Raw genomic sequence first — 27,383 nt, 5'->3', positions numbered from 1 at the left:
AAGTAAGGAGCCCACTTGCTGCAACTAAGGGGACTGCTACAACTAAGGAGCCCCCCTGCAGCAATTAAGACCTGGCATGACCAAATAAATAAATATTTTTTAAATAAAAAGGACACTATCAGTAAAGTGAAATTACAGCAGATACAATGAAAGAAAATATTTATAAATCATATATTTGATAAGGATCTAGTATCTATAATATACAAAGATTTGATACAACTTAACAGCAAAAAGAAAAGCAACCCAGTTTTTAAATGGACAAAGGACTTGGAGAGACATTTCTCCTAAGAAAATATACAAATTACCAATAAACACATGAAAAGATATTCAACATCTGTAGTCATTAAGGAAATGTAAATCAAACCCACAATGAGTTACCACTTCATACCCACTAGGATGGCTTCTAAAAAAAACAACAAAAGAAAATAAGAAGTGCTATTGAGGATGTGGAGATATTGCAATTCTTGTACATTGCTGGTAGGAATGTTTAATAGTGCAGCTGCTGTGGAAAACAGTTTGGCAGTTCCACAAAAAGTTTAACATATTATTATATGACCTAGCAATTCCACTCTTAGGTATATACCCCCGAAATTGAAAACAAGTATTCAAAATATACTGGTATACAAACGTTCACAGCACTATTCACAAAAGCCAAAAGGTAGAAACAACCCAAACGTTCATTACCAGATGACAAGATAAACAATGGAATATTATTCGGCCATAAGAAGGAGTGCTACATGCTACAACATGGATAAACCTCAAAAAAAAGTATGCTAAGTGAAAGAAGACAGACACAAAAGGCAACATATTGTATGATTCCACTTACCATCAAGTGCCCAGAATAGGTAAATCCATAGAGACAATAGATTAGTGGTTGCCAGGGTCTGGGGACAGGGAGGATCTAATGAATATGCTTAATGGGTATGGGGTCGCCTTTGGGGATGATGAAAATGTTTTGGAACTAGATAAATGGCGATGGTTGCACAACATTGTGAGTGTACTAATGCCACTGAATTATACCCTTTAAAATTGTTAATCTTGTGTGAATTTCACCTCAATAAGCAACGGAGACTGAGGCAGCCCCAGCTGAAGTTGGAGCTACGTTCTGCAACATCCCTGCTCTGGCAAAGAACCGCGGAGCTGCTTTTGTCTTGGGTGGCAGTCAGAGCCACAACCTCACAGCCCGCCGCTGTCGAATTCCGGGGCGCTGGGCCGGCCTGGAGGACCAGCTCACGCAGGCCCCAGCGGAATGCAGAACTCTGCGCGTGGTTGTGGGTCACGTTCTGCAGGCTCCGCCACCTATTATTGGCTGTGACGCTTTGTGCAAAATACCCAAAACCTTACTTACGGGGCTCGGATTCTGGAGCCAGGTAAGTAAGGGAAGTCTCAATCTGAGGTCTCCCTGGAGTTGCCATTTATCACTTTTTACCCCTTTTCATCGATCTAAAGTCCCAGCTTTTGACATTTCATTATCTGAAATCCGAATGTGTCTTATCAACCTATGGTATGCACTCTTACCTGCAGCGTTTTTCTTTCTAAGAGGTATGTGAAACAATGGTGAGTCTCGGAAACAATGCTATATCGGCGATTCAATGAAATAGGCCTTAAAATTTCTAGTTATGTGTTGTGTGCTTATTAGTTGATGTCCCTGGCCCTGTCCAGGGACATCTGTTCCCCCCGCCCCCCACAACTATACCCCTGGTAAGGTGCTATAATAGGTGCTCAATAAATGTTGACTGAGTGAACGGAAAGAACCCTATTTGTTTTAAATTTTGTTGCGCCTTGGCTCCGCCCCTTGCGGGCAGTTTGACACAAGAAGCGTCACGTAATCCATTTAAGCTTCGTTTTCTAGTTCACAAAATGGCTGTAATAACCTCAGCGCCTGGCGGGTGCGAGGCTCGAAAGAGGAAGTGCCCGCTTAGATGTGTGCCCAGAGCCTGAGTACTGACTCCCGAAAACTCCAACACGATGAAAAGACAAGAACAGTGTCGGGGTTTTTTTTTTTTTTTAATTTTATAGCAAAATTTAAGGGAAGGAAGGGGGAGGCAGTTCCAATTTTTTAAAAGCGTTATTTGATGAATTGGAACTACGCAGGGAAGACAGATATGGTGGGGGTAGTTCTTGTATTCAAATTTCGACGACTGAAGATCAAATACGTAGTCGAAGTGTCTCTAGATTTCAAGGATTCTTTAGGGCGGGACTGTCTGTAGACGGCAGAAAGAAAAAAGACATTAGAAACCAGAAGTCAAAGACGTGCGACTCCTCCCTCCTCTCTCGCAGCCCCCCACTGGCTATGCAGACACAGCTTCTTAACATCCACCAACCCTCAGCACAGCGTCTGTCTAGGGAGTCTGGACCCTCCCAGCCTCCGCCGCACTCTCGAGCCTTCCCGATCTCGCAGCGCGTCCGCTTGACCCGCCGGGCTGCTCCGGGCTCGCCAGGCCGCTCCCGCTCTCGGGACCCGCCCGACGAGGGCAGGGAGAGAGCAGCCGCGCAACCTGCGGGTTTGCGAGAACCAAGCAGGTCTATAACGAGTGCCAAGTTGTTTGCCACACACAATGCCAGGCGACTGGAGGTGAAGGGGTCGCCTTGCCCTTCGAACGTCCCCAGGTATCTCTTGCACCTGACGCACAGCGATTCGGCGAACTCGCATAACCAGAGAGCACCTCAGTCTCAGGGGCGCTCCGCAGTGTGAGAACCTTTCGTTCCAGTCGTATCTTCTTTCCCAGACCCTATCTCCCAAACCTGCTAATGGCTTCCTAACGTTTCTAGAACAAAATCCATGGTTTGACCTAACATCCTTTTTTTTTTTTTTTTTTTTTTTTTGACTTACAGGGCCATTACTACGTTATCTGGCCTCTGCCCTCCTCTTTGATCTCGTTGTGTACTCGCTCCAGCTGGCCTTTGGGTCCTCTTAAACTGCCACGCTCTTTTTCATGTAAGTTTTTGCACTCGAGTTTCTCTGCCTCCCGTGGCTAATCTCTTCTCATGACTCAGGTTCTCTGACCACTCTTAAGATAGTCTCCCCGCCTATTCACACTTCACTCTTATCCACCACATCGGTTTTACAAACTCACTCTTCGAAATACAGTTATATTGCTTAAAAATCTACTTCTCAGAATGTAAGCTCTATGAGGGCAGGATTCCCATTTTGTCCTATTCACTTTTGTGTCTGATCTAGAGCGGGGCTGATCAGGCAAGTAGGAACTTAAAAAATAGGAAGGAAGGGAGGGAGGGAGGAAGGGAAGGAGGGAGGGATCGTGTGTACCTGGGTTAAATATCTTAGGTTTGATTATTCATTTGCCTGTGGCCCAACTCGATCATCTAAATCCTCCTCTTCAGCTCTTCCCAGTTCTTGCTCCGCCCAACAGCCCTGTGATTGGCCCCTAGTCCTATGCCGCATTCCATACGGAAGCTTCAATTGGAGGAGAGAGAGGGTGGCAGGCTAAAGGAGATATGGGTGCCTCTCACACCCAATGCCTAGCACTCAAGACATCTCCCAAAGGTCCAGAGCAAGCCTTTCTACTCCGTCCTCCTAGGCTCGCCTAAGGCACGGGGAGCCTAGTGCCCCATGTCTGAGCCAAAATACCATAGATTTCAGTCTCTTCGAAGTCATGGTTTACCTTAAATTTTCGCGTAATTTCGTATATTGCTATAGATAGGTAGGTAGGTAGGTAGATAGATAGATAGGTAGATAAAATGACTCCCCCTTCAGAAAAAAGTCAGAGTAAAGTTGGTACTTTAAGCAGGTAGGAGTGAGGTGGGGGAAATGGGCCAAGGGAAAAGAAGTCCTCGTGGTCGTAGGAAAAGGCAAGGAGGTCCACATATCCATCATAACAGAATGCTTAAGAGAGGGAAAAGCTTAAGAGAGTCTCTGTTTCTCAGGGAGTGCAGCGAATCCCAGTGTGCAGACTGCGAGAGTTGGCGAGGTCTCCATCCCAGTCGCCCTCAGAACCCACTGGGGGAGCTCTGAAAAACTCCACCGCATAGAGCGGAAGGTCGGATTTAGCAAAGTTTTGCAATAGAGCCAGGAATGATAGATCTCTGCCAGATGATGCCACGCGCAGTTGGCTTTGGAAATTCCAGGGTTGGTTCAGCGACCTTGTTAAACTAGTGGGGAAACTGGGGGCCGTTGAAAGGATGCAGCTAGCCAGCTAATTTGCAGGAAGAGGGGCCACTAGACCTCTAGCCTCCGGAGGGCTCAATTTTCCACCGTCTGGTTCTCAAGTGTTTAGGGGATGGGAGGCACGGTTTATGGGATGGGCTTTAGCGTGCGACAGTCCATCTTGGGCTATTTCCCGTCTGCAGTCCTAACGAGGCAGCGCGATCGGGAGACTGGAGTTGTCCCGCGGGTTGGCAGGGTGAGCTGAGGTAGGACCAAATACCCTAGTCTCCTGGGCCCAACTTTCTTTTCCGAAAAGTGAGTGCTTTGGGCTGCGGAAGCTGAGTTCAAACTCGTGGATCAGCCACCTCACCTGCGGGACCTTCCGCGGAGTCTGCGCGGGCGTGGCTCCCGCCTTCGGTGCCCCCTGCAGCCGCGCGCAGGTAGCGGGCGACGTCGCGGTGGCCCCGCTCCTCAGCCAGGTCCACGGGCAGGCGGCCCCAGGCGTCGCGCACGTCCAGCTGCGCCCCGGCTCGGTGCAGCGCCACCAACGTGTCCAGGAAGCCCTCCCGGGCGGCGTCGTGCACGGGTCGGGTGAGGGTGGCGGGGTCCGCGCAGTTGGGGTCCGCACCGTGGAGCAGCAGCAGCTCGGCCACGCGGGCGCTGCCCATCATCATGACCTGCCGGAGAGAGCAGAGCGGTCAGGACCGGGGTGGGGACAAGGGCAGGATTAAAGAAACTATTTGCGGAGCCCCCAGCCCGTGCAGACGCCCTTACAAGCCACAGGTGTCTAGTTACTACTTTCTTTCAGTTACCAGCTCGCTTAGCCAGTTCTCCTACCTATTCCATTTTTCTGTACACATTCTATTCTCCAACGTTCTGCAGGGTTCCAGCCACGCACAGAAAACTGCCAGAGTCACAGACAACAGCAAAAGGGTGAGGAACAAGCTGGCTTTTACTACAGCCTAACCTCCTCTATTTTCTTCCTCATTTTGATATGAAATTATGTAAGGCTTGGAGATTTTCTATGGTTCACTGCTGTATATCCAAGCCCAGAACGTGGTAATTGTTTAAAAGCAAAAATGAAAAAGAAAAAAAATGACAAAAACTTAATTCTTGCAAAACTTTAAGCTACCCTTGGTTTCCCTGAACGTTAAACTTCAATTTCTTTAAGAATAAAATGAGAAAGTTTGTCTAACCAGCCCTAAAATTCCTTCTTCTGGTAAACTAAATAATGCCCCCCAAAGATGTCCACTTGCTAACACTCAAAAGCTGTGAATATATTACCTTATATGGCAAAGGGGACTTTGCAGATGTGGTTAAATTAAGGATTTTGAGGGAGATTAACTTGTATTGTCAGGGTGGGCTCAACTTAATTACAAGTTTCCTTATAAAAAGGACACAGTCAGAGAGAAGATATAAGAATGGAAGCAGAGGTCAGAGAGAAGATGCAGGGGCCAAGAGCCAAGGAAAGTTGACTGTCACTAGACGTTAGAAAAGACAAGGAAATGGATTTTTCCTTAGAACTCCCAACAGGAGTGCAACCCCGTGGATCCATTTTAGACTTCTGACTTCCAGAAACATAAAATAGTAAATTTATGTTGATACTAAATTTGTGGTAATTTGTTATAGCAGAAATAGGAAACTCAGACACCTTCCAAGATTACACTCTGAGAGTTCACTAAGTAGGGAGTGCTCGCCTCATTTGGCTCCTAAATAATCTTTGATACAAAGCCATTACTAAAGAGGAATTTTGAAATGGTGTTCACAATCACGGCAACCTTACAGTTTGAGTGTTACATGGTGGGTGGTGGTGGCAGACTATTCTTTTTTTAGGGTAACCATTATTTGGTTATATTAGCTAGACCATAGTAACTGTATAAAGAGGAATTACTTATTTTTAGTTACATTTTGTATTAAACACAAATTAATCTGTCCAAACCAATCATAACAGAATCATACCAAGTTACAGTATGTTTGTTGATTCATGTCCTGGAGAAAGTGAAACTGATTTAATTTTCAAAAAGAGAGAGAAAATATAAGTGAACCAACTTACAGCTACAAAAAGAAAGAAAAACTAATGCAGTGCATTAGAAGAAAGAATTGTTTTAAAAGAAAAACTGGTGAAACTGTCACAATATTATTAACTACTTATTTACACTATTAGATTTCTAATAGATTATGGGTTAATTTCCAAAACAAAGGGGCCACACCCAAGGATGATGTCATAATGTTTTGGAAGCTCTACTGCAAGTGCCAGAGCTAGTACATGTCTGTACACTTCCATTCCCGTATATAATGCAAGTGAAAATATATTAGTTGGGTTGGATAAATAAAGTCCTTCATCTTAGTCATAAAACTGGTTTTAAATGTTTTATTATATGCCACAGTAACATAACATTTAAATACTTAAAAAATAGCAATCCAAAGCAAAAAGAAACTTAATCAAACAAACTAATATTTATAGGGTGCCTAAGTTAACTTGATGACCTAAATTAATTTAGTAATTAAAATTTTTCTATAAACTAAGTATTTTTCTATTAAACACAAATTTGGTTAGGGTTCAAAACTAAAATCATACCCCCTTTTGTTTATGCTTTCATCCTATTTTAAAAATGATTTAAAATTAATTATCCAACTTTCTTTTTGTATTTAAACAATAAGGTCTCATCTAACACCTTCTAGAACTCGAAGGCTGAACGCCCAGTCTGCAAGGTGCTGGCAAAATTTTAGAGATATCTAATTATGACTCAGGCATGCATTTTTTAAAAAGGACTCAATGCTTCTCTTCTACAACCTTTCTCTCCCCAAATCTCTCCACATTTCAAATCCCAAATAATCTCAAATTTGAAGGCATTTTAGTTTTATTTTTATGTCTGTATCTAAAAGTGTGTAAAATTTATCCTGTGTAGCATAGTTTCAGGAAAGGAAGATTCACTTGTGAAATCTGTTAGGTTCCAAGTGGAGTTACTTTTCCTTTGTCTTGTTAGGCTGCAGTTTTTGCAATGTGCATTTGCTTCATATAAATTTTGTTTTTCAGAATCAGAAATCATTGTCAAAACTGGGCGTACAACAAGGGTAGTGACTGCCAAGAAGAATGTGTCTTTAGCCTCAGATTTAGGAAGTTAGTGAAGGCGAAAAACAACAGAAAAATGAACTCAACACACCCTCGCACACACAAAACTAGAGTGGGGAGGGGAGAAATGACATTTTTAAACTCTGAGGAATTGAAAACTCTCAAATAAATTAACCTATATCAAGTAAGTTTAAAATACCCAAAATGATAGGAGATACTCCCCAAGTGGTTAACTAAATTGACAGCATTATTTCAGGCAAGGTTACATTAACGTTTTTCTTCAGATATGTCTATTTCCTAACAAGCATATATTTTCCTTACTCGGTTAAAAAAAATAAACACGACGTGTAGTTACTTCTGAAAAATTTCAATCGACCTTTATTCCAACATACACAGCAGGAGATTTCCACTGAAATCCCTCCCCCCACTCCCAACAAAGAAGATGATCAGCTCCATTCCCCATTCAGTGAGTTCGGGGTTAAGTGGTCCAGCAAATCTTCCATTTCTTTAAACTCTTACCCCAAATGTTCGTCAATTTCGCATCTGATGAAGAACATACCTCGGTTTATATGAACACAAATAGGCTCTCCCCTCTAGATCTTCATACCAGTCTAGAGATCTGAACCCCATGTGCCTTTCAGTCCTCCGGTGGCTTCCTGAGCCCCCGGGGCGTCGCCGAGAGGAGGTCTCCGACTCCGACCTCCGTCTGAAAACTTCCCAGGAAGTCTCCTCTTTACCAAGAAACGCTTACCTGGTTCCGATCCACTGGCCAACCTCGTCCTTCTAAGTCACCCGCCATCCCCCCGCCCCGCTCCCCCTCCACCTTCCCGCGGCAGGCCTGCCGACCTACCTGAATCGGGCTCCGACCGTAACGGTTCGGCGCGTGGGCCGGCGCCCCCGCCTCGAGCAGCGCTCGCACCTCATCAGCCTGGCCCCGGGCGGCGGCGGTAGCCAGCCAGTCAGCCGAGGTCTCCATGCTGCTCCCCAACGCTCGCCCCTCGCTCCCTCACTCTCCCTCTCCCGCCTCCTTGGAGCGCAGGCGGCCCGCCCCGGCCGCCCGGGAGCAGCCCGCCCCTCCTTTCTCCTCCTCCAGGGCCCGCGGAAGCGGCCCCCAGACTCCGCTCCTCGACTCCTCCCGCGGACTCTTTCCACCCCGGAGAGCGCCCTCCACGCGTTCTTCCAGGACGCGCCTTTTGCTCCCAACGCGCTGCAAATGAGACACCGCTGAACGGGCCCCAGTTCATGCCTCCGCAGTCACGAGTCCTCCGCCCGCCCGCCTGGGGGCACCGGCCGGAAGCGGTCCGCCCCTGGAGCGCGGCGGAGCCCCGGCTGGAGGGAGCCCAGGGCCCTCCCACCTGCCCCCTCCCCGCGTTCCCCGTGCCCTCCTCCCAGCGCTGCGCCCCCACCCCCAGCAGAGGCGCACGCGCAGCTCTGAGCGAGTTCGTTCCTCCAAAGCGAAATTCCTTTCGTGTACACCCTTCCTGGCATTAGAGAGCTGCACGGGATTCCTAACTGCCAAGTTCGAACCAGTGTGTTTGGTGTCCTAGGCAAAGTATTGCTTCCTCTTTTAATCAGAAGAAACGGCCAGCCTGTCCTCGCGGTAAGAGCCGAGGATCGGTATCACCCATGCCACCATGAGGCTTCCCTTCTTTCAGACGACACACTCCCCCTCCAACACTCAGCACTTGGATATCGCGCGCTGGCTCTGCTATGCCATAAATTCTAGCTCAAACGTTCATTTTGGAGAGTGGGCTCACCCGCCAGCCTGTGCCTCCCTCCCTCCACACACAAGAAAACGGATGTCGGGAGAGAGCGTTTCCGAGGCTTACACAATGCCTGGTACTAGTGCCTAGTATACGGGCTGGCTCCGAGAAGATGAGGTCTATTTAACAGGGATGGTGGAGATTTCTGCCTATAAGCAGATAGGAAAGTGGCAAGGGAGTCACTGGGCTGATAGGCTCCGTTCTTAATAAATAATTCCTCCTAGACCAGAAAAAGTGCTCAGCGCTCTAGGGGCAGAGTTGCATTCAGAGTTGATTCAGAGACCAGGCTCACACACTGTCCTGGCGCCGCTTCTGTCCCGCCCCCTACACCTCTCCTTCCTACTGGAAAAACCTTAAAATTTTCTTAGTTATAAAATGCGGGGGGGGGGAATAAGAGTCGTCCCTACTTCATAGGACTGTTCTGAGTTTTAAATGAATTGATATACCCATAAGTATTTAGAACAGTGTCACACATCCTAAGCTAATGCATGTTAGCTCTTAAATTATCCATTTTGAGGATTCTTTTGCAATCCTGTTATGAGACACAAAGAAGAAAATGCTTTGGGTAGAATTATCAATATTATATAAAAGGGAAGGCAAGAAGACCTTAATCACCGAAACAATGATAGACATCCTCCAAAAGCCGACATATTTAATGAAAAGTTTAACAGAATGAAGAGGATAATAAGCAAAAGAAAATCCAAGTTTCTAATTTATCCTATGGTTATTACACACACACACACATATATATATATATACATATATATATACACACACACACCACACACACACATATATATACTTTTTTAAAAGACTGGGTTGCTCAGGCTTTGCAGATGCCTTAATCACATGCTTCGTCTGTCTACTACATAACCCAGCTCTATTTTAAAAGTTATGTTTCAGTACCTGCTTGACTTTTTTTTTTAACATCCTTATTGGAGTATAATTGCTTTACAATGGTGTGTTAGTTTCTGCTTTATAACAAAGTGAATCAGCTATACATATACATATATCCCTATATCTCCTCCCTCTTGCTTCTCCCTCCCACCCTCCCTATCCCGCCCCTCTAGGTGGTCACAAAGCACCGAGCTGATCTCCCTGTGCTTTGCGGCTGCTTCCCACTAGCTATCTATTTTACGTTTGGTAGTGTATATATGTCCATGCCACTCTCTCACTTCGTCCCAGCTTACCCTTCCCCTTCCCCGTGTCCTCAAGTCCATTCTCTACGTCTGCGTCTTTATTCCTTTCCTGCCCCTAGGTTCTTCAGAACCTTTTTTTAAGATCCCATATATATGCGTTAGCATACGGTATTCGTTTTTCTCTTTCTGACTTCACTCCGTATGACAGACTTGACTCCTCCTGAAGACCCAGAATACCTGACTGTACTTTCAGTTGCTGTTAGATTAGGCAACACATGAAGTTTTAAGTGATGCCAATTAAAACACTTATGGGGCATCAAATCCATTATAAAAATCCATCACTGTGCCATTTATATTTTCCTCCAGGCACCTCTCAATCATTAGGGCAACAATGGTGTGGAAAATTCAAACTGTGGTAGAGAACATAAAATTCTTTTAATGTAGCTTAAGGTATTGTATCATGGGGGAGGTGAAAATAGCCGTTGTGGTGATGGGATGGAGGGAACAGATTTCCTTTGTAATATGTCCGGCTTTTTGGACTAATATCAAAATTAGTTCTCATCACTAAAATGATGGTTCCTAATCTTAGGGCAGGGAGAGTAGGCCCTTTGGAGAACCTGTTGAAAGCTATATATCCTTTCCTCAAAAAATAAAGTATGCAATTTTATTTAAAAAGTGTGTTCACTGGCACATATAACTTTTAGGGAATTCAGAAATTCTTCTAAAACTCAACTATAGATCCCTACATCAGGAACTCTTTAAACTCTCATACAATATATTGGACGGTTACTGGAGGAAATGGGTGATAAAACCATATAAAAACATCCCTTGGATGCGTTATATACAGACATGGAGATTGACTTTCTTCGAGAGCAGGTTTTAGACATGTATGCATTAGCTCCAGCACTTACAGTTGAGTTCCCCAAAGATTATGGTATCCTTGAGTATGGCCCCTTTGTTCTGGAAGTTGATCCCATACTCCACTGGAAATCTTGTGTAAATAAGTAGTTAATAATAGTATGAAAGCTTTCCTAGTTTTTCTTTTAAAGAACTACCAAACTCCCAATTTACTCATGTATATCAGCTCAGACCTGAGGGGAAAACCCTCAGAAGAAATAAAATATAAAGCCCAGGATCCTGGTGCTGGCTATCCCAGTCTCAGATTCCCCATGTGTAAAATGGAGTCATAATATATTTCATGGAATGACAAAATAAGACGATATATGTCAAAAAGCTTCAAAAATTCTAAAGTTTGTTGGTTATTTCCATTACCCTCCTCAAAATTTCTTTCTTCTCTTCTTCCCTGAGGATGTCATGGCCTTATTTAGGTTTGTGCTGTGTTGGCAGTTTTGAAAATCTATACTATGAAATAAAAACCTGTCTCAATTCTGATCAGTTTTTTAAGATTATTCATTTAAAAAATGAATGTGCATTCAACAAGCTCACAGGTTAAAGGTAGAGTGCAGGGGGTGGGTAGAAGATGTTAAACATATGGGCTTGAGTTGGAATGCCTGGGTTCAGATCTAGACTTTTCACTTAATTGCTCTATAACAAAGTAACTTAATGTACCTGGACCTCAGTTTTTTCATTTGTATAACTGGGATAATAGTACTCGCCTCAAAGAGTTGTTGTAGGGATTAAATGATGCATTATGTGTAATGTGTGTAGAAGAGCAAAGGGAAACAGAGGATGACACAAGAAAATGCAAATGGAACCAAACTCATTCTGGTGGCTTAGGCAAAGTCTTCATGGATGCTGGAAGCTCACCTTAGTCTTGAAAAGTGTAGGAGTATAAAGATGGAAAAGAAGAAGAAAGATGTTCCAGGCAGAAGTGAGAGCAAAGAAGTTTGGGAAAACTGAAAGTAATTAACTGGGATGCATGGTGAGAAACCGGAAAAATAAACTTCTGGAAGAAAAGCCTGCAAAGGCGTCTGCTAAGTGCTGCTCAGATTGTCAGGAGGAAAACCAGGAGTGAATGGGATGCCGAGGAAGTGGGGATGCTCTGTGCAGGCTACTCTTTCACAGGTTAGCTGTGATAGCTCAAGGCAGTGAGTGGTGAGGGGAGGCAGAGGGAAGGTGCAAGAGGCCTGAGCACACACGTACCCTAAAGTAAAAGTGCCAGCTGACAGGAAGAACAGTTAGGAGAGAGAAAAAAAAGAGAAACTGAGGACATAGGCAAGATAGGGTATTTCTGAGGACCTGAGCCACCTAAAAAGTAAGGAAGCAAAGGAATATAAGGCACAGGGAGTCATCACAAATTTGGATGCAGGAGATTCAGCTAGATTTGAGAAGGGAGAAAAGGTCAGGGCAGGGAGGAAGTTGAAACACTTCCTTCCATGAACAAAGAGGCTGGCTTGTTTTCAGTGATGATAAGATGGTGGGCTAGGAAGTGAGAGTGCTGAAGGTTTAGGAAATGTTATGAGGAAAGAGGGATGGGCTAAGTCGGACTTAGAAGGCTTTTCATCAGCCTGGAGAACCCAGCTGAGGGTAGGTGACACTAGAGGGGCACCTGACTCTTTAAATTAAAGGAAGCCTTGCAATGATGGTGCTCCTGTGACCCTACAAATCCAAGAATAGTATTCTAGATGTGAACATTAATTCAACACATCACCAGAAAGAGAAAGAAAGACATTTGAGAAGGTAGTATTCTGAAATTAGGTTCTGGTTCTTACAAGGCACTGCAGGATTGGCAAGGTATGATATGCATAATATGCAAATACATCATATGTAAACTAACGTCATTTTATGAGGAAGATAAAGGGTATTGGATAAACAGCTCTGAACTGGGACCAAGTGACAGTCCTGATTTGACTGTCTATCAACATGCTTTTTGATTGTGAAATCCTTTGAGGCTATTCTTAGCTTCAGCGTCCATATCCTTAAAATGGACTCTATCTTGCTCTACCTTTATATCTCATGAGGTTATTATATCAAGTGAGGCAATACACACAAAAGCACACATCTGTTTACCATATTTAATATTAGTATTGTTATAAAAGAATTGTTCAAAATATAGTTTGAGGTTAAAAATAAAATATATATAGAATACCTCTGGACAGATATAGAAAAGTCTGTTAACTGTGGGGAGAAGAAATGGGGAACTGGGATGGGCATGTGATTTTCTTGTCACACTCTACAACTTGTATTGTTTGGATTTTGTACTATATGCATATATTAGCCATATAATTAATTAAGTAAACATAATACATTTTATTAGACAAATAAGCATTGAGCATTGCTTTTCTGAAAACCATCATTCATAACCTTATTTGACAAAGAGTAACTGAGTTCATACTATATGTCAGGCACTTGGCTTTAAGTTGTGTATACAAAAAAAGAAGGGTCCTTAGTCAAGAGGGTAAATTGGTAGCAACCATCGACATGTTTGATTCTCTGGAGGAGGAAGTTGGTCCAGAATTGGAATGCACGCTTTAGGGGAGCCTACATTAACAGTATAGGAGAAGGAGGATGCACTCTGACAACTGACAATTCAGACCTGTGTTACCAGGAAAAAGATGTTGCATTTCTTTTGGAGAGGATCCAGTAATTAACAAGACCTCCTTAGGAAACAGCTTATCAGAGCAGGTATGCTCTGTTAATGGAGCTTCTGGACATCGCTGGGTTAAGCCTGAATAGATGGGCTCTAGGGTGGAATGCTGGGTGCGGTAGAGGATTATTTGAAGACTAAAGCAATGGAAGAATAATTTCATGTACCCCTTTTAATATGGAAAGAGTTATCAAAGTAAAGACCACAGGCCTAGCTCCACCACCGACTTTATTACCTTGAGAAAGTAATACTTTATTCTGGCTTTGATATCTGCATCTACAAAGTGGGCATAATAACAACTGTGCCTCGAGAGATAGCTGTTCAGCTAAGAAAAGTGCCCCTCAAAGTGCCCCTGGGTAAGAATTCTAAGGGCTCAGTGTCCGATCTGGGTATTTTAAATGGGAAGGAAGGACTTTCTTGGGTGAAAAATGGCAACGAATGCAAGGTTTTCCTTTAATTATTTATTTTTCCGCAAGGATAAAAGGTAACTTTAACAAAAAGGGAGACCTCTGAGAAAAAGAGCAGACCTCTGTCACAGGTTAGTTAAGACACAGGAATGTGCCCCCAGGGATTAGATCTTTGGAAAATTCAAGATGGAGGATATTTTCTTTACCTTTTTACTATTCTCTAACTAAACTTAATACAGCACAATTATTGAGTATCTGCTACGAATAAGGCACTCTTTTAGGGACTCTATGATAGCTCTTTTCACTTTCACTCAGAGTTATTGTAAAATTTATCTTCCTGCTCAAACACGATTTGGGCAAAGAGCACAAAACTCAAAATCCCTTTAACTTATTATAAACCTGATATATAATTATAGGTAAGTCCTAATTTTTCAGTCTTATTTTCCAAAGTATTAACTGGGTATAGAACCTGTAGTATCTATCATCATCTTCCCAAGATCATTTTGAGGATAACCTGTTATATAGCAGATGTCTTTTCTAAATTGTGTGCAAAACAAATGTAATTTTAAATCTATGTAAGGAGTTTACTGTTAAAAATATCTCTAGAGTGGAGTCTTGTGAAATGAGGAACCTTTGAAGCTCATGAAAACAATCACTCCCTAACTCAATTGTTTTGTAAATGTCTGTTTTTGTTTGTTGAGAAGTTTCTTTTGTTGAATTACTTATGCCTATTTGTGGCTACTTGGCCAGTTGAAAAAAACTAAAAGACTAGCAGTGTGTGTGTGTGTGTGTGTGTGTGTGTGTGTGTCTCTCTCTCTCTCTCTCTCTCTCTCTCTCTTTATGTATATATGGTATGTATACATATATATCAATAGATACAGTATGTATTTGTGTGCATACGTGCATAATTTGTTTACATGCACAGATATGGAGAATTAGAATTAGCCTCATCCTGAGGGAAAAAATAAGTAAAGCATATAATTACAGGAGAGAGAGACAGACAGAAACAGAAACAATAGAAAATTCATTCAAAGTTGCCAGCAAAATCATAATGGCTACCATTTATTGAACCCCAACTATGTGATAAGCATTAAGCAGCTTTACATACGTCATTTGTAATCCCATGACTGTCCTGTGGAATACAGAGTAGTATCTTTTCTTCATTAATTAGAAAAGAAGACGCCCAGAGTTCTTAAGTCATAAGGTACAAGGAGATGGAGTCCAAGCTCAAGGTTCCCAGTTCTGTCTGAGAGGTGCACACTCTCCCCACTATGTTTCCCTGCTGATTGATTTGTACAGGACTTGGTGGACAACTCAGCAATGCTTTCTTTTCTTTGAGAACTGTGCCATCAGGCAGGTTGTAAATTCTGGACCCAGGGTGACAGGATTTCCACCTTCAGGAATTACTGTGCTTCTGTGTGATTATTCTTGGATAATCATACACATAGTAATAGAAATTTGGATCTTGAAGTCCCTCAAAGTGACTTAATCCAGTCCTCTCATTTTTGAATGATTTTTTCTTGATTATAGTTCACATATGTAAAAAAATGTAAGAAATGAGCTTCATAAAGAAAATGAAAAATTATACTACATGGAAACAATAACATTTTGAAATATTTCCTTCCTGTCTTTTATCCTTGCTCAGTGCTTGTGGATATAATACAATTTTGAAATGAGTTTTTCCTTTCACTTATCATTAGAGCATTTTCCCAAACTCTCCAAAATTGCTTTATAAACACTATTTTTAATAGCTACAACATACTCCACTGGGGAAAAAAAGCTCCAGTTTACCTACTGATGCTCCTGTTGCCATATATTTAAGGTGTTTCTAATTGCTACAACAAATAGTACTGCAGGTTTTCAAAGAGTCTAAGTCTTGTGACACATATTGAAAAATTGTTTTTCAAAAAGCTACCCCTATGATTTATAGATAAGGAAATGGAAGGGTGTGCATTGCCATGGTTACCCAGCAAATAAGTGTTTCCTGCAGGTCTTAAACCCAGTCCTCTCTTCATGTTCTTTCTATGGCCACAGCTACTTACACTGACTGCGACAAATGTGGTTGGTGAGGATGTCAACCACAGCCTTAAATAATAATCTTGGAGAAGACACAAATGCAGCATAGGTAATGGGACAATCTCAGTCTTCATACTCAGGTAGCCCTCATCCCTCATTTACCAGTTCTGCCGACTTGAGTAAATTACATAAACTTTCTGAGCCTCCATTTCCTCACCTCTCAAAGTGGGGAATAAAACATAATTCATAGGGTTATTATAAGGAATAAAGAATGTCAGATATAGAAAAATCTAGGCACACAGTGGGCTCTCAATAAATGGAACTTACTTTTTTTTTTTTTAAGGATATGACATTTACTATCTTCTTATTCATTTAGGCCATCAAAGTCAATTTCCTCTTGGGTATTTTTTTCTCATTACTATACATTCTGGCAGGTATCTGTGGTTTGAACAAGCAAACTCCCTTCCAGAAAGTGTGATTAACTCTGTCTTCTTTGATTCTAACCCCATGAAAACAGAGCTTCTTTGTAATAAAGTTGGCTGTGATATAATAAAAGTACTTCCACAAAAACTTTCATGAAATCATGGGAAGTGATGATGGAGTGTGTCACTGTGTTCAATGTTTCCTCTGCGTTCATTGCTACCCACAACCAGTCCTTGGAGTGCAGTTCAAGTAGAAAGTACAATGGGGAAGCTATAGGCAAAACTGAGAAATTATAAAGTTTACCTTCTCTAAACCTCTATTCCCAACCTCCCTCGTTTTCCTCCTTGATTGCACAGATTTTCTCCTTTCAAACACGTGTTGCTCTCTTAATTGCTAACCTTGAACACATACAGTATTCCATTTATGCCTATCCTGCTGATGCTTGTATGTGCTATTATTGCCTTGCGAAAGTGAAACTCACAGAGCAGTAATATTGTGCTCAGTTTTCACTCTTGGTGGAAGTTGAGTGTTCACGGTTGATTGACTGGGTTTAACGATGATTTAGGATACTCTAATTTTGGGGAAACATCTATATTGAAGCTTTCCTCTTCAAAGGGAGACCTAGTTACCACCCTCCCCACAAATATCCCTTAAGAGTAGCCTGCCTTCTTGGAGCTCTAGAGTCTAACTGTTACCTTTTTTTTTTTTTTGCCTTTCCTGGACTTCTGAAAATTCTGAAGCCAAACTATCCTCTGATATTGTAAAAGATCATAAGAAAATTTTCTGTGTTGGATCACTTTTCCTGGAGTCACATTCTTCACCCAATATTAAACTCCTCTGGAAGGAATCAACTTCAACTTCATGATGATATACATCAATCCTGAATAAATCAGAAAATGCTTCCTATTCATGTTTTAGCACCTTTCACTTACAGATTTAACATTCACACTCATGTTTTCCTTTGAGTCTCAGGGTTGAGGGTATAGTTTTATATTTCTCTTTCTTATGGTTAAGATGATAACTCCCAGACTTCATTTTTTAAAGGCAATGATAACAGAGCATACTTTATGTTTCTCTGCACTAATTTTATATACCTAAGTCAATTTTGCCTAAGGAAGTATATTTAACATATTTTGTCTCTTTGATATCCTGCTAAATGTGAATAAGAATAGCTGCAGGCCACCTTCCAAAGCAGACATTTTGGAGGTTTTGAGGATGACTTTAATGCTTCTTCCCCTCTTTCCTTCCACCACACACACACACACACACACACACACACACGCACGCATGCACACTCTTCACACTAAAGAGTTTTTAGAAAATTCTGTGCCGAAGCTATTGATTCAGATATTCAGACTGCAGCAACTGTTCTGAAGGAATCGAGAGCCCATTATCTCAGTGTTCCCCCCAGAAATTATTATTTGGGGTTATTGAATTTTTTGATAAATTGAAGGCAAGTTAATAACTTTTTTCAGTTTTCTAAAACTAAGTTAATTTCTTATCTTAGAAAACAAGATCATGACTATCGTTTAATAGCTATTTAGTAATTACGAATACTAGAAAAGTTTAGAATCACACTGTAAAGGCCATCATATTGGGCTTCTGTACAAGTTTACAATGATTTTTTGTACAACTTTACCTGACACCTTGGAATATGCCAGGGATTTGAATAAATATATTTTTATTATGATATGCATATTCTTTAAAATGGAGTTGAGGAATTTCTAGCTACTCTAAATAATTAAATTATAGTTAAGAAGGCATTTACTGTAAAAGTAAACTAATGTGCTTTTAAGGATTAGTTTAATTAGGCACTTTAACAATAATTGACAAATGTATGTGATACATACATTTGTATGTATGTATCATACATATCAAATGTATGTGATAGTATATGCAAACATCTCTTTACATATACTATTTTATATAGTTCTTAATGGATGAGTACTATAGGGTACCACCTTAGGTTTACAGATAAGAAAGTGGAAGCATTGAGAGCTTTAAGTACTTAGTCCTAATACCACACAGCTAGTAAGTAAAGGAAATGGAATCTAATCACAGATCATATATTCCAAGAAAGTGACATTTCTACTTCGTGCTTCAAGTGATTCCTATGCTGGTGCATAGGTTTCCTATTTACTGCTCTTAAATTGAAGTGTGAGTAATTTATACTTAATTTATAAGGGAGTTTTGAATTAGTTTTATTCTGGGCAAGAAATGAATTTCTGAAAGAAGTTAATTTTCTTGTTTTATTATGAGATTCAATGGCTTTTAGGACTTCAGTTATTAAACTGCCTTATTTTTCAGAACTTTTCATTCACCTAATTAAATATATATTTGCTAGAACATATGTGGCTGATGCTGAGTAAAACAGAGATCCAAGGGAGTTAAGCAATTTACAAAACAACAACTAACTATAAGAGATGGAACTGAAACCATATACATATATACACACATATAGGTATATATATGTGCATGTATATATATATATAACATGTATTCACTCAAGAGGCAGTTATAAAGGGCTAAGTTAGGGCATTTGGGGCAAGAAGCACGCCTAGTTCAAATTGGCACGAGTTACTAGTCAATGACTTTTTTTTTTTTTTTTTTTTTTTGTCAATGACTTTTGACAGACCATGCAACCTATCAGAGCCTCAGTCTCCAGCCCATGAAATGAGACAATAAAATCCCTAAAACATAAGGATAATGTGACAATTAACTAAGATAATGTAAGTTGACGTGCTCTATTACTGTTAAGCTCCTCATAATTATTTTGAGGGAAAAGAGAAAGCAAACTTGACCATAATGCTTTTAGAAGAAAGTTTCAATAAGCTTCTTTTAAAAATTGAGTTACATAAAATATATTCAGTTTCAATTATTCAGCATGTAAATTGAATGGAGTAAAATTCAAAGTGTCCCATGTTGTATGTATATTTAACAATTATTTCAGAATTAAAATATACTGCTAGTTCTACAGGTTGGGAAAGATTTGCAACTGGGGGGATTCATTGTGTTTGGATAGCTGCTGTTTCTTTAAATTGGGTGAAAGAGTTGTACAATTGCTGAGTCAGATGGTCTGGCAGCCTGAGAGATTCAGAGCAAGAAAATGGTGGCACTCAAAAAAAGAAAGTAAAACGTAAGCTTTTCCCCCGATACATCAGCAAAGTAATAGGTGTAACATTAGAAAAATGTAGTTGAAAAGCAGAAAAATTATGATTATAAGTTGGAAGGCATAATATTTTAGTTTTACTTATAATGGCAAATTATTCTTTAGCTTACATTATTCTACATATTTCCCCCTCATCAATGTGCTTTTATAGACACAAAGACTGCTCATTTTATCTATAAGTGCTTTATTCTGTTATGGCTACGTTCTACTGCAATTTTGCCTTGATCATAAATAAATACAATTTAAATCTGTGGAATACTTTTATGTTTTCTTTTTCTTCTCTTACATAATTTTATGTTGTTATGTTTACTGCCTGGTTTCTGGTTTGGAAGATAAAGTAAAATAAAAGAAATCCCTTATTACTTATTACTCTATCTATCTATCTATCGAGGACCATCCGTCCTATGTAAACAACAGTAAGTGTATGTAGTGTTTCAAAAAGGTGATGTCTTTTGTGGAAATTTTCTGGCTGGTGCTACAAGCTTTAATGCACAAGTGTATTCTGTTACATTCTTCGCCCCCAAATGTGTTCTGATTGTAGAGATCTGGCATCTAAGAGATAATTTTTTCCAATTCAGATGAAGGATCACATAATAATAATAAAGGGTATCCTTCATTTGGTAAAATAGCTCCTCCAATGATTTATTCAGATTCTCAGTGTCCTTCCTGGCACCCAAAGTGTGATTCTAAAATTTTAAATCTTATCTAAAAGGCTGAACCTCGATTCAAAAATAAATGAGCAAAAATAAGGTTTAAAAAAGCAATGTTGACCATATTTGTCCCAAGGAGCCACCTCCTAACAGAATCCCCCTTAAATGCTTTAAAATGCAGATTCTTGGGACCCATAGCAAATCTGCTGAATCACATATTCTGAGGATGAGCTCCAGAAATATGTATTTTAAACAGCAGCCCAGGTAAGGATGCTGCTGATAACCTTTGCCTTACTTCTTTGACGTCACATTATTCTCATGCTTAAATTAAGAAAGTAAGGGCATATATATTAACACCACTCTGATTGCACAATTGTATTAGCTGCAATTTGTTTAAGAGATTACATGTCTTTGTTCATATAGTTCTGAACCTCTACAATCTACAAAACTTTTCTTCCCTGAGAAAAAACTCCTACTGGCTTCGCAACCATGTAAATAAATTCTGAGATTTTCTTTTTGAAGGTAAAGGGGAAAATTGAGAGCTAGTTGAAGAAGAATTAAAAAGTCATTTGTGATAAAAAATAAAAATCAACTTATTCTTTTTCAAAGGACCTCTGAGGCACTGTAATTTTAAATCTTGTAGTTGACATTTTAATTTTTTCTCCTTTATTACTTCTTTCTGATTATGTAGTTCTACCCAACTGCAACAATCATTCCAGGGTTTATGAAATAGAAAACTGCACTGACAGGCAGAGATTTTCTTCAATCCTTCTTTCTTTAAAAAACAAATGTTATTGACATTTAGTAAATTCAACAATTGTCAATACACATGGGATTGCTGAACACACAGTGAAATACCATGAATTAGGATATGGTGGCTCTGCGGAGACCCCAGATTGATGGGCATTTTCTAAGATGCAGCAGTCTTTAAAAGGACCTTCCTTCTCGTATGAACAAAGCCTTTATTTATTCCTAAGGTTTTCTCCATCGGTTGGCTTACTGACATAAAAGTTGACCTTATTTTAATACTGACTCATGTTTTTTCATTCTAATAAATGATTTTATTTGAATGTCTTGACTAAAGGAGAAAGTTTACAAACATGAGGAAAGCTTCAGTATAAGAAGAAAACTATTGAGAGACATCATCACTAGCAAAATATGACGGGCCATTCTTTATACCACCTTGCACCCCGGACAGAGAAACAAAGAAAACGAGGCCTTTCAATACTCTGGTCACCACCTAGCCTGGAAGGTAATGGAATAGCCGCCTAGTCTTGGAAGTGCCCCTCACCATCTCTCGTTCCGTTCCGTGCCTCGGAGTGAACCTGTCCCATCCCGCTCCCTCCCTTCCAGAAAAAAAGGCCTAGTCAGTTTCACGCTGGGGGAGGTGACACAGAGATGTCCCCTGTCATACCTTGCACCCCCCTGGAAGCCACGAAGCCCACTCAGACTCCGCCTGTCCCCACCCCTTCCTCACCCAGGGCAGCCCCCATCCTGCTCTGCGTTTAACTCCTGCTCTGCTCTGTTACTCTAATGAAATATTACCTGCGGAAATAGTTGGGGTGAGGGGCGAGGTCCAGAGGAGGTTAAAAATAGAAGGGCTGGGTGCGTTCGCGGAGTTAGGTGATAAGTGGGCCTGTGTCCTACCCCAGCGGCCAATAAAATCTCCGGCATCCGAAGCATCTCTAAGAATTGAGAGGGTGAGGGATGAGTCGAGGAGGGTGGTTGGAGTTGAGAGGTGAAGGAGGCGAGGTCCGAGCAACTTCGAGTCTCACTTCCTACTCTGGGGTCCTGGGGACACCCGCTGCGACCCCAGCTCAGCTCTGGGAAGTGGAGAGCCCCACCCTGAAGTCGTCCAGGGAGGACTTGGGAGAAGGGGATCCCGAGGAGGGGCAAGTGCTGGGACCAGAGAGGCCTAACACCCAGGCGCCTTGGAAACAGGTATAGCCACGCATTTATCATTTATTTAAAACGAACTACGTTGTGAATAGGCACAGCGTGCCCTACAGTCTGAAGTCAGAACCCTCTCAGGCTTTCTCCAGACCTTAAAGCCACCTTCTTATATAGGATACGTGTACAACTTATTTTCCTCACCCTTTCTCACTCCTTCCCCAACTAACGCTAAGTAAGCTCTTAGTTCATCTGTACTGTATGAAAATAACTTTTTTTTTTAAACTGGTGATGGTCATAGCACTTTGGAAGACACAAAAGTGTAATGAAGAAATAAAGATCACCAACCATCCTGAGGAAGCCACTATAGATATTCTGATACATTGCTGTGTGTGTGTGTGTATGTATGTGTATGTGTAGAGAAAGAACGAGAGAAACAGAAAGAGACGGAGAGGAAAAGCAAGAATAAGAATTGTTTATTGCTTTAAATCTTACTTTTTTTTTTAAAAAAAGGAAATCACCTAACTTTATAATGTAATAATTTTACATTCTATTAAATATTCTTCAAAAACATGATGATTGTCTGTTACATTCCAGCTGAAATATTTCAGACCATAATTCCAGAGTATAGGTATAATTGAACATAATTTAACAATGTGATTGCTAGAATTTTAGGCAATTTTCAATTTCCTGCTACTATTTATCTGTTTGTATTGCTCTTTGTCAGAATCTTTCTTTCCTTAAAATAATGCCTACATATAGAAAAACTGAATAAAAGTATATGGATATTTTACAAGTTCTTGATACATAATGTAAAAATGTTCTTGCCAGTGAGGTGTTTAGGAAAGTGCATTAATCTTCAGTCAATAAACAGACACAATAGTAGTCATCAGGTATGTGAAAATCAGAATTTAGAAAACTGTAGTTTTTTTTAAAGCTATTCAATATTATAATTTTATGTTTAGAAAATGAAACTATACCCATTGTTTACATTATTTAAACTGTAGAAATAAAGCACCGTAAAAACTCTTTATGAGGTTGGATTTTGTAGCAGAGAGAAGGATTCTCTGGCCTAGGGTGTTTCAGGATGGACTGGGGCAAGTGAGATTGTCACACTTCTCAAAAAGTACTAAAGGTTTTAAAAGAGCAAAAACACTGGGCCAAATGTTCAGCCTTCCTTTAAGACGGTATTTTTGAGATGATGTAGATCACTTTACTATCAGGTGTCATTCACATGTTGGGAAAATGGTTTAGCTTAACCCTACGGTGTTAGTTACTTGTGATGAACTAACACGTAATTAGTAGACCTGTAAAATACTGTTGGATATAGACAGCAATAGGCTGTGTTGTTGTTACCTTAGGATGAGAATGGACTTTTTAAAATTCAAGAGTCCCCAAAGAAGTAAGTGAATATTAAGTCTTGATGTCTGAAAGAATTATTGTTCATTTAGAACATAATACAAGCTAGGGATCATGTACACATTGGGAATAATGGTTTATGTTAACCGTATAGTGCTTACCTTGAGAGGACACTATGCTGTTAAAGGAGGGGAAAAACCCTAAGAGTTCCCACATAACAGTAAACAAATAAATATTTAATTTCAGAAAAATATGACTAGTTTGTAAACACACCAAGGTAGAAGTAACGAGTCAATTAGCGTAATTCATCAGGCACGTGTGGATAAGAAACTAGTAACGTGGAATTTTATTATATACAGTTTCCAGTTATATAAGAAAAGTCATAATGAACATGTTTGCAAAACTCTAAAAATATGTTAAAATAATAACACCTTACAGGTCTGCATTAGTATTAAATAATTCATACAAGTTAGTTTTTAGCACTATTGCTCTCAAGGAATTGTATGTGTCCCAACATAATTACCACCCATATATATTCTTAAATCAGTATAACCATAGACATAATATATATTAATGTGAAATATATAATTACATGTCACTTATAATTAATACTTCCAGATGTTTGTATATGTGTAAAATTTCATATATGAAGTTGGAGAATTGCACATATTTTCAAAACATATTCTATTCTATCTACGTCATGTGTTCTGTCTTCAGATATTTGCTGAAAATTGGGCTTTTCATATAGTCAATGCATTTAAAAATAACTTTCATTCCTGAAAATTGATTTATACCTAAATAACAAGAAATAAATGGCTATTTTCAATGAATCTATCATTTTTATATTTTTAACACTTATACAATAAATATATTATAAAATGAATATTTCTCTAACTTAAAATAATCACAATATTATATTATGTATTCCTAAAATAGAAAACACATAATTACAGTATTTACATAGATTAAATTTTTCTACTTTGTTACTATAGAGTTTTGGATGCAACTTAATAATTTAAATAAAATAACTTTATATAGAGAATAATATTAACAAACTAAGGTATTCAAAAACACATCATAGTGGCTAAATGCTTGCTGGTACGGATAAAGCACCGTTTTAAAAAATAGGATCCTGTTAATGTTTTAAAATGAACTGAAATCAAGACCAGCAACATGCCTTGAAATTCTTTACAAGCTCCTTCTACTAATTCCAAAAAACCCCCTGAACTTTAATAATAATATGAAAAAGAAAATGTGTATTTTTCCTATAAATTGTTTGTAGATTTTTGCCAATAGAAATTGAGGCACCTGATTAAACACTGATAGTGTTAACAGTTTTACATTTACATGTCAAAAAGTCTATTAACGTTACAATAAAAAATAATTCCCCCTCTGCTGACCTTTGCTTTTTCAAAACACATATTCATGGGGAAATAATGCCACAAGGAAGGTCACAAAAATTAAGCCCCATTAAATTGTTTTTGGATTCATTACCCAAGTTCTAATTAGGACTCTATATATTGTAGCTATATATATATATTTCAACTATCCTCGTCATAGGAAATTACATCGACTATGTAAAGATTTATCTTATGTGAGGACAAAACTACCTAGAATTCTGTCTTTCAAGAAGTAGGCCTCATTTGGGGCCTGTTAATTGGGGCCTGAGATGACTAAAATATGATCGGTGCGATCCTTAAGACTCCCCACTGTAGTTCTGCCTTCTGCTAAACATACGGGCATTGTCCCAAGTACTTAGATACACCAGGCCGCTAAAGAAGAAACCTCCATCTCACTGCGAAAGTTTGACTCTCCACTGACTGCAAAAGCAAGTGATTGCTCCTCTTAGCAGTTACTGATCCTTCGATCAAGATCAATGTTACTATTTCGTGAAGTCAAACTCTGTGCGAGCCCGCACCCTCAAACGTCCTCCACTACTGGAAGGAGGGAGGGTTGACGAGGCAGGAAGACTGGGAAGGAAAAAGGCGGCCTCCAGAAAACTAAGACCGTTAGTGATACTTTCCTCCAGGGCGCAATAAAGTGCCTTAGAAATACACCTTGTGTGTGTGTGTGTGTGTGTGTGTGTGTTTACTGATTCCCACTCAGGAAATTCAGGAGTGATTGACTTCTAAAGTGGGTTTAGAATCTCCCGGTTTCCCCCAGAGTTTCAAGGGATTAAGGAGGTGTGTGAAGGCGGCTCCGGGCTCCACATACTGGGAGAACAGCACCTCTAAGTAACTGTAACCCGTATGGAGAGAAAGTGGAAGGAACCTCCACCCACGCCGAAACAACCTCCTCCAACCTCGTCTGGAGATGATTTATCTGTGTATTAGCTTACATCAAACAAAATCACCCAAGGGCCGACTGCGCCCGGGATTTTCGAGGCCTTTCCTACCTGGTCTAGGATGCGGTTGCTGCGCTCTGCGCTGGCTCCTCACTAGCATCAGCACGAGGTCCGCAGCGGCCCGCACGACCGGCGCTGCCCACTCACGCGCTGGCCGCGCGATCTGCACGACGAAAGCCCTGACTCGCGGCGGGCCGTACGCGCGCCGAATCCGCACTGTGATCAAGAGTCGGCGCACCATGTTCTTGCCGCCGCCGAGCTCGGCGGCCGCTGCGCCGCCTTTTGACTTCAGAGGTAGGCAGCTCGGCGCCCGCCCCCCGATAGCAAACTGAGACCCACGCGCCGCCCCCAGCCCATCCCCGCCCCGCACGCGCGCACCCGCCTTCCCTGCGCGCGCCCGCTCGCCCCCCACCTCCTCAGAGCCCAGAACCGTTCTGCGCCCAGCGCGCGCGGGAAAGGCGGGCTGAGGCGCCTGGAGGCGCGCGCGCGGGCAGCTAGCGTCCTAGGTTCCTCTCCCTCCCGCCCACCTCCTCTTTCCCGCCCTGTCCGCGCCCCCCCCCCGCCCGCGCCGCCACCTTCCCACCCTCCGCGCGGGCGCCCCACGCGGTGACAGCTCAAGGTCCTGACGCCACAACGCATCTCCAGGCAGCCCGCCCCCTCGCAACATCCGTCACCTGACCCTGCCATATCAGGAACCGCCGCGGTCCAGCTCGCGTCCCTGCTTCCCTGTCCCCCTTCCTTTATTCCTCGCTCCCCACGCTGGGGATTCTTCCTTTCTCCAAACCGGATTATTTAAAAGAGAAAAAGAAAGAAAAAAAAAAAAGCAAATTTATCTCATGGGTCTATCCGCCATTCAGGAGGCTGGATGTCAGTTTTTAAAGAAATGGCGCTATGCTCCACTTCTCGATTTGGGAAACGAGCGAAATTAAAGGAAACTGCTGCGACATCTGGACACTGCGTGGCGCTGGCGCCGCTGGAGCGGCGGGCCCCGCGCCGGACCAGGTAGGCGGAGCCGAACCCCAACCCCTGCTGGATCGGCGCGCCCCTTCCCCTGCCTGCTCCCGCGTTGCGGAGGGCTCTGGGCTAGGCCGGCAGTCCATTCACCAGGCAATTTTTATTTTCGGTTTTAACATCCCGCTCAGAGAAGCATCTGAACGCTTCTTCCTCTTTCCTCCTGCCGCGGTGCTCCCCTCCCCCACGGCTGCTCCCCGCTCTCCCGTTGTCCCCGCGTCCACTGGTCGTTCCTCCCGCAGCCTCCTCCTCCTCCTTCCGCCCGGCGCTCCGACACCCTTCCCTCTTGCTGCCTGACTCTTCAGCGTGGTCCCTTTCCTCTCTCCTCCCCTCCTCCCTCTTCCCCCTCTTTTCTTCCACATCACTGACCCTTTCTTTCTGGATACCCCCCGCCCCCCCGCGCTGCTGGGGTCCACTCGGCACAGGAAAAGCGGGGGAAGGAAAGGGAAGAGCCGCATAAAGGAGGGGTGAGTCGAGGACACCGAGG

General features: G+C 41.6%; 1 protein-coding gene across 2 annotated transcripts; it reads right to left on the bottom strand.

Annotated features, from left to right (window-relative positions):
* Positions 1-1,995: 1,995 nt before the first annotated feature.
* On the bottom strand, positions 1,996-26,126 carry LOC114884304 (cyclin-dependent kinase inhibitor 2A-like). Of its 2 annotated transcripts, none has more exons than XM_029203210.1 (3): positions 25,937-26,126; positions 4,476-4,782; positions 1,996-2,204 (listed from the first exon to the last, which is right to left on the bottom strand). In XM_029203210.1, the coding sequence occupies exons 2-3, from the start codon at positions 4,777-4,779 to the stop codon at positions 2,179-2,181; spliced, it is 330 nt and encodes a 109-aa protein (XP_029059043.1). In that variant the 5' UTR covers positions 4,780-4,782; positions 25,937-26,126; the 3' UTR covers positions 1,996-2,178. The 2 variants fall into 2 exon arrangements, with proteins under 2 accessions (XP_029059043.1, XP_029059044.1); XM_029203211.1 differs by lacking the exon at positions 25,937-26,126 and adding an exon at positions 8,029-8,157.
* Between the last annotated feature and the right edge of the window lie 1,257 nt (positions 26,127-27,383).

This window comes from Monodon monoceros, unplaced genomic scaffold (genome assembly GCF_005190385.1).
Source record: "Monodon monoceros isolate NGI ecotype Baffin Bay Population unplaced genomic scaffold, NGI_Narwhal_1 Super_Scaffold_5, whole genome shotgun sequence".
In the NCBI taxonomy this organism is placed as follows: domain Eukaryota; kingdom Metazoa; phylum Chordata; class Mammalia; order Artiodactyla; family Monodontidae; genus Monodon; species Monodon monoceros.
Note: the sequence above shows the minus strand (reverse complement) of the source record. Positions and strands in the feature narration are given on the sequence as shown.

What these genes read in the sequence shown, in the direction of transcription:
- LOC114884304 (XM_029203211.1), bottom strand. Translation starts at nt 8,154, where the DNA reads ATGGAGACCTCGGCTGACTGGCTGGCTACCGCCGCCGCCCGGGGCCAG. An exon ending in ACGGTCGGAGCCCGATTCAG is followed by an intron (nt 4,783 to 8,028) that starts GTAGGTCGGCAG and finishes TCTCTCCGGCAG; the next exon opens with GTCATGATGATGGGCAGCGC. An exon ending in CTCCGCGGAAGGTCCCGCAG is followed by an intron (nt 2,205 to 4,475) that starts GTGAGGTGGCTG and finishes TGCCGTCTACAG; the next exon opens with ACAGTCCCGCCCTAAAGAAT.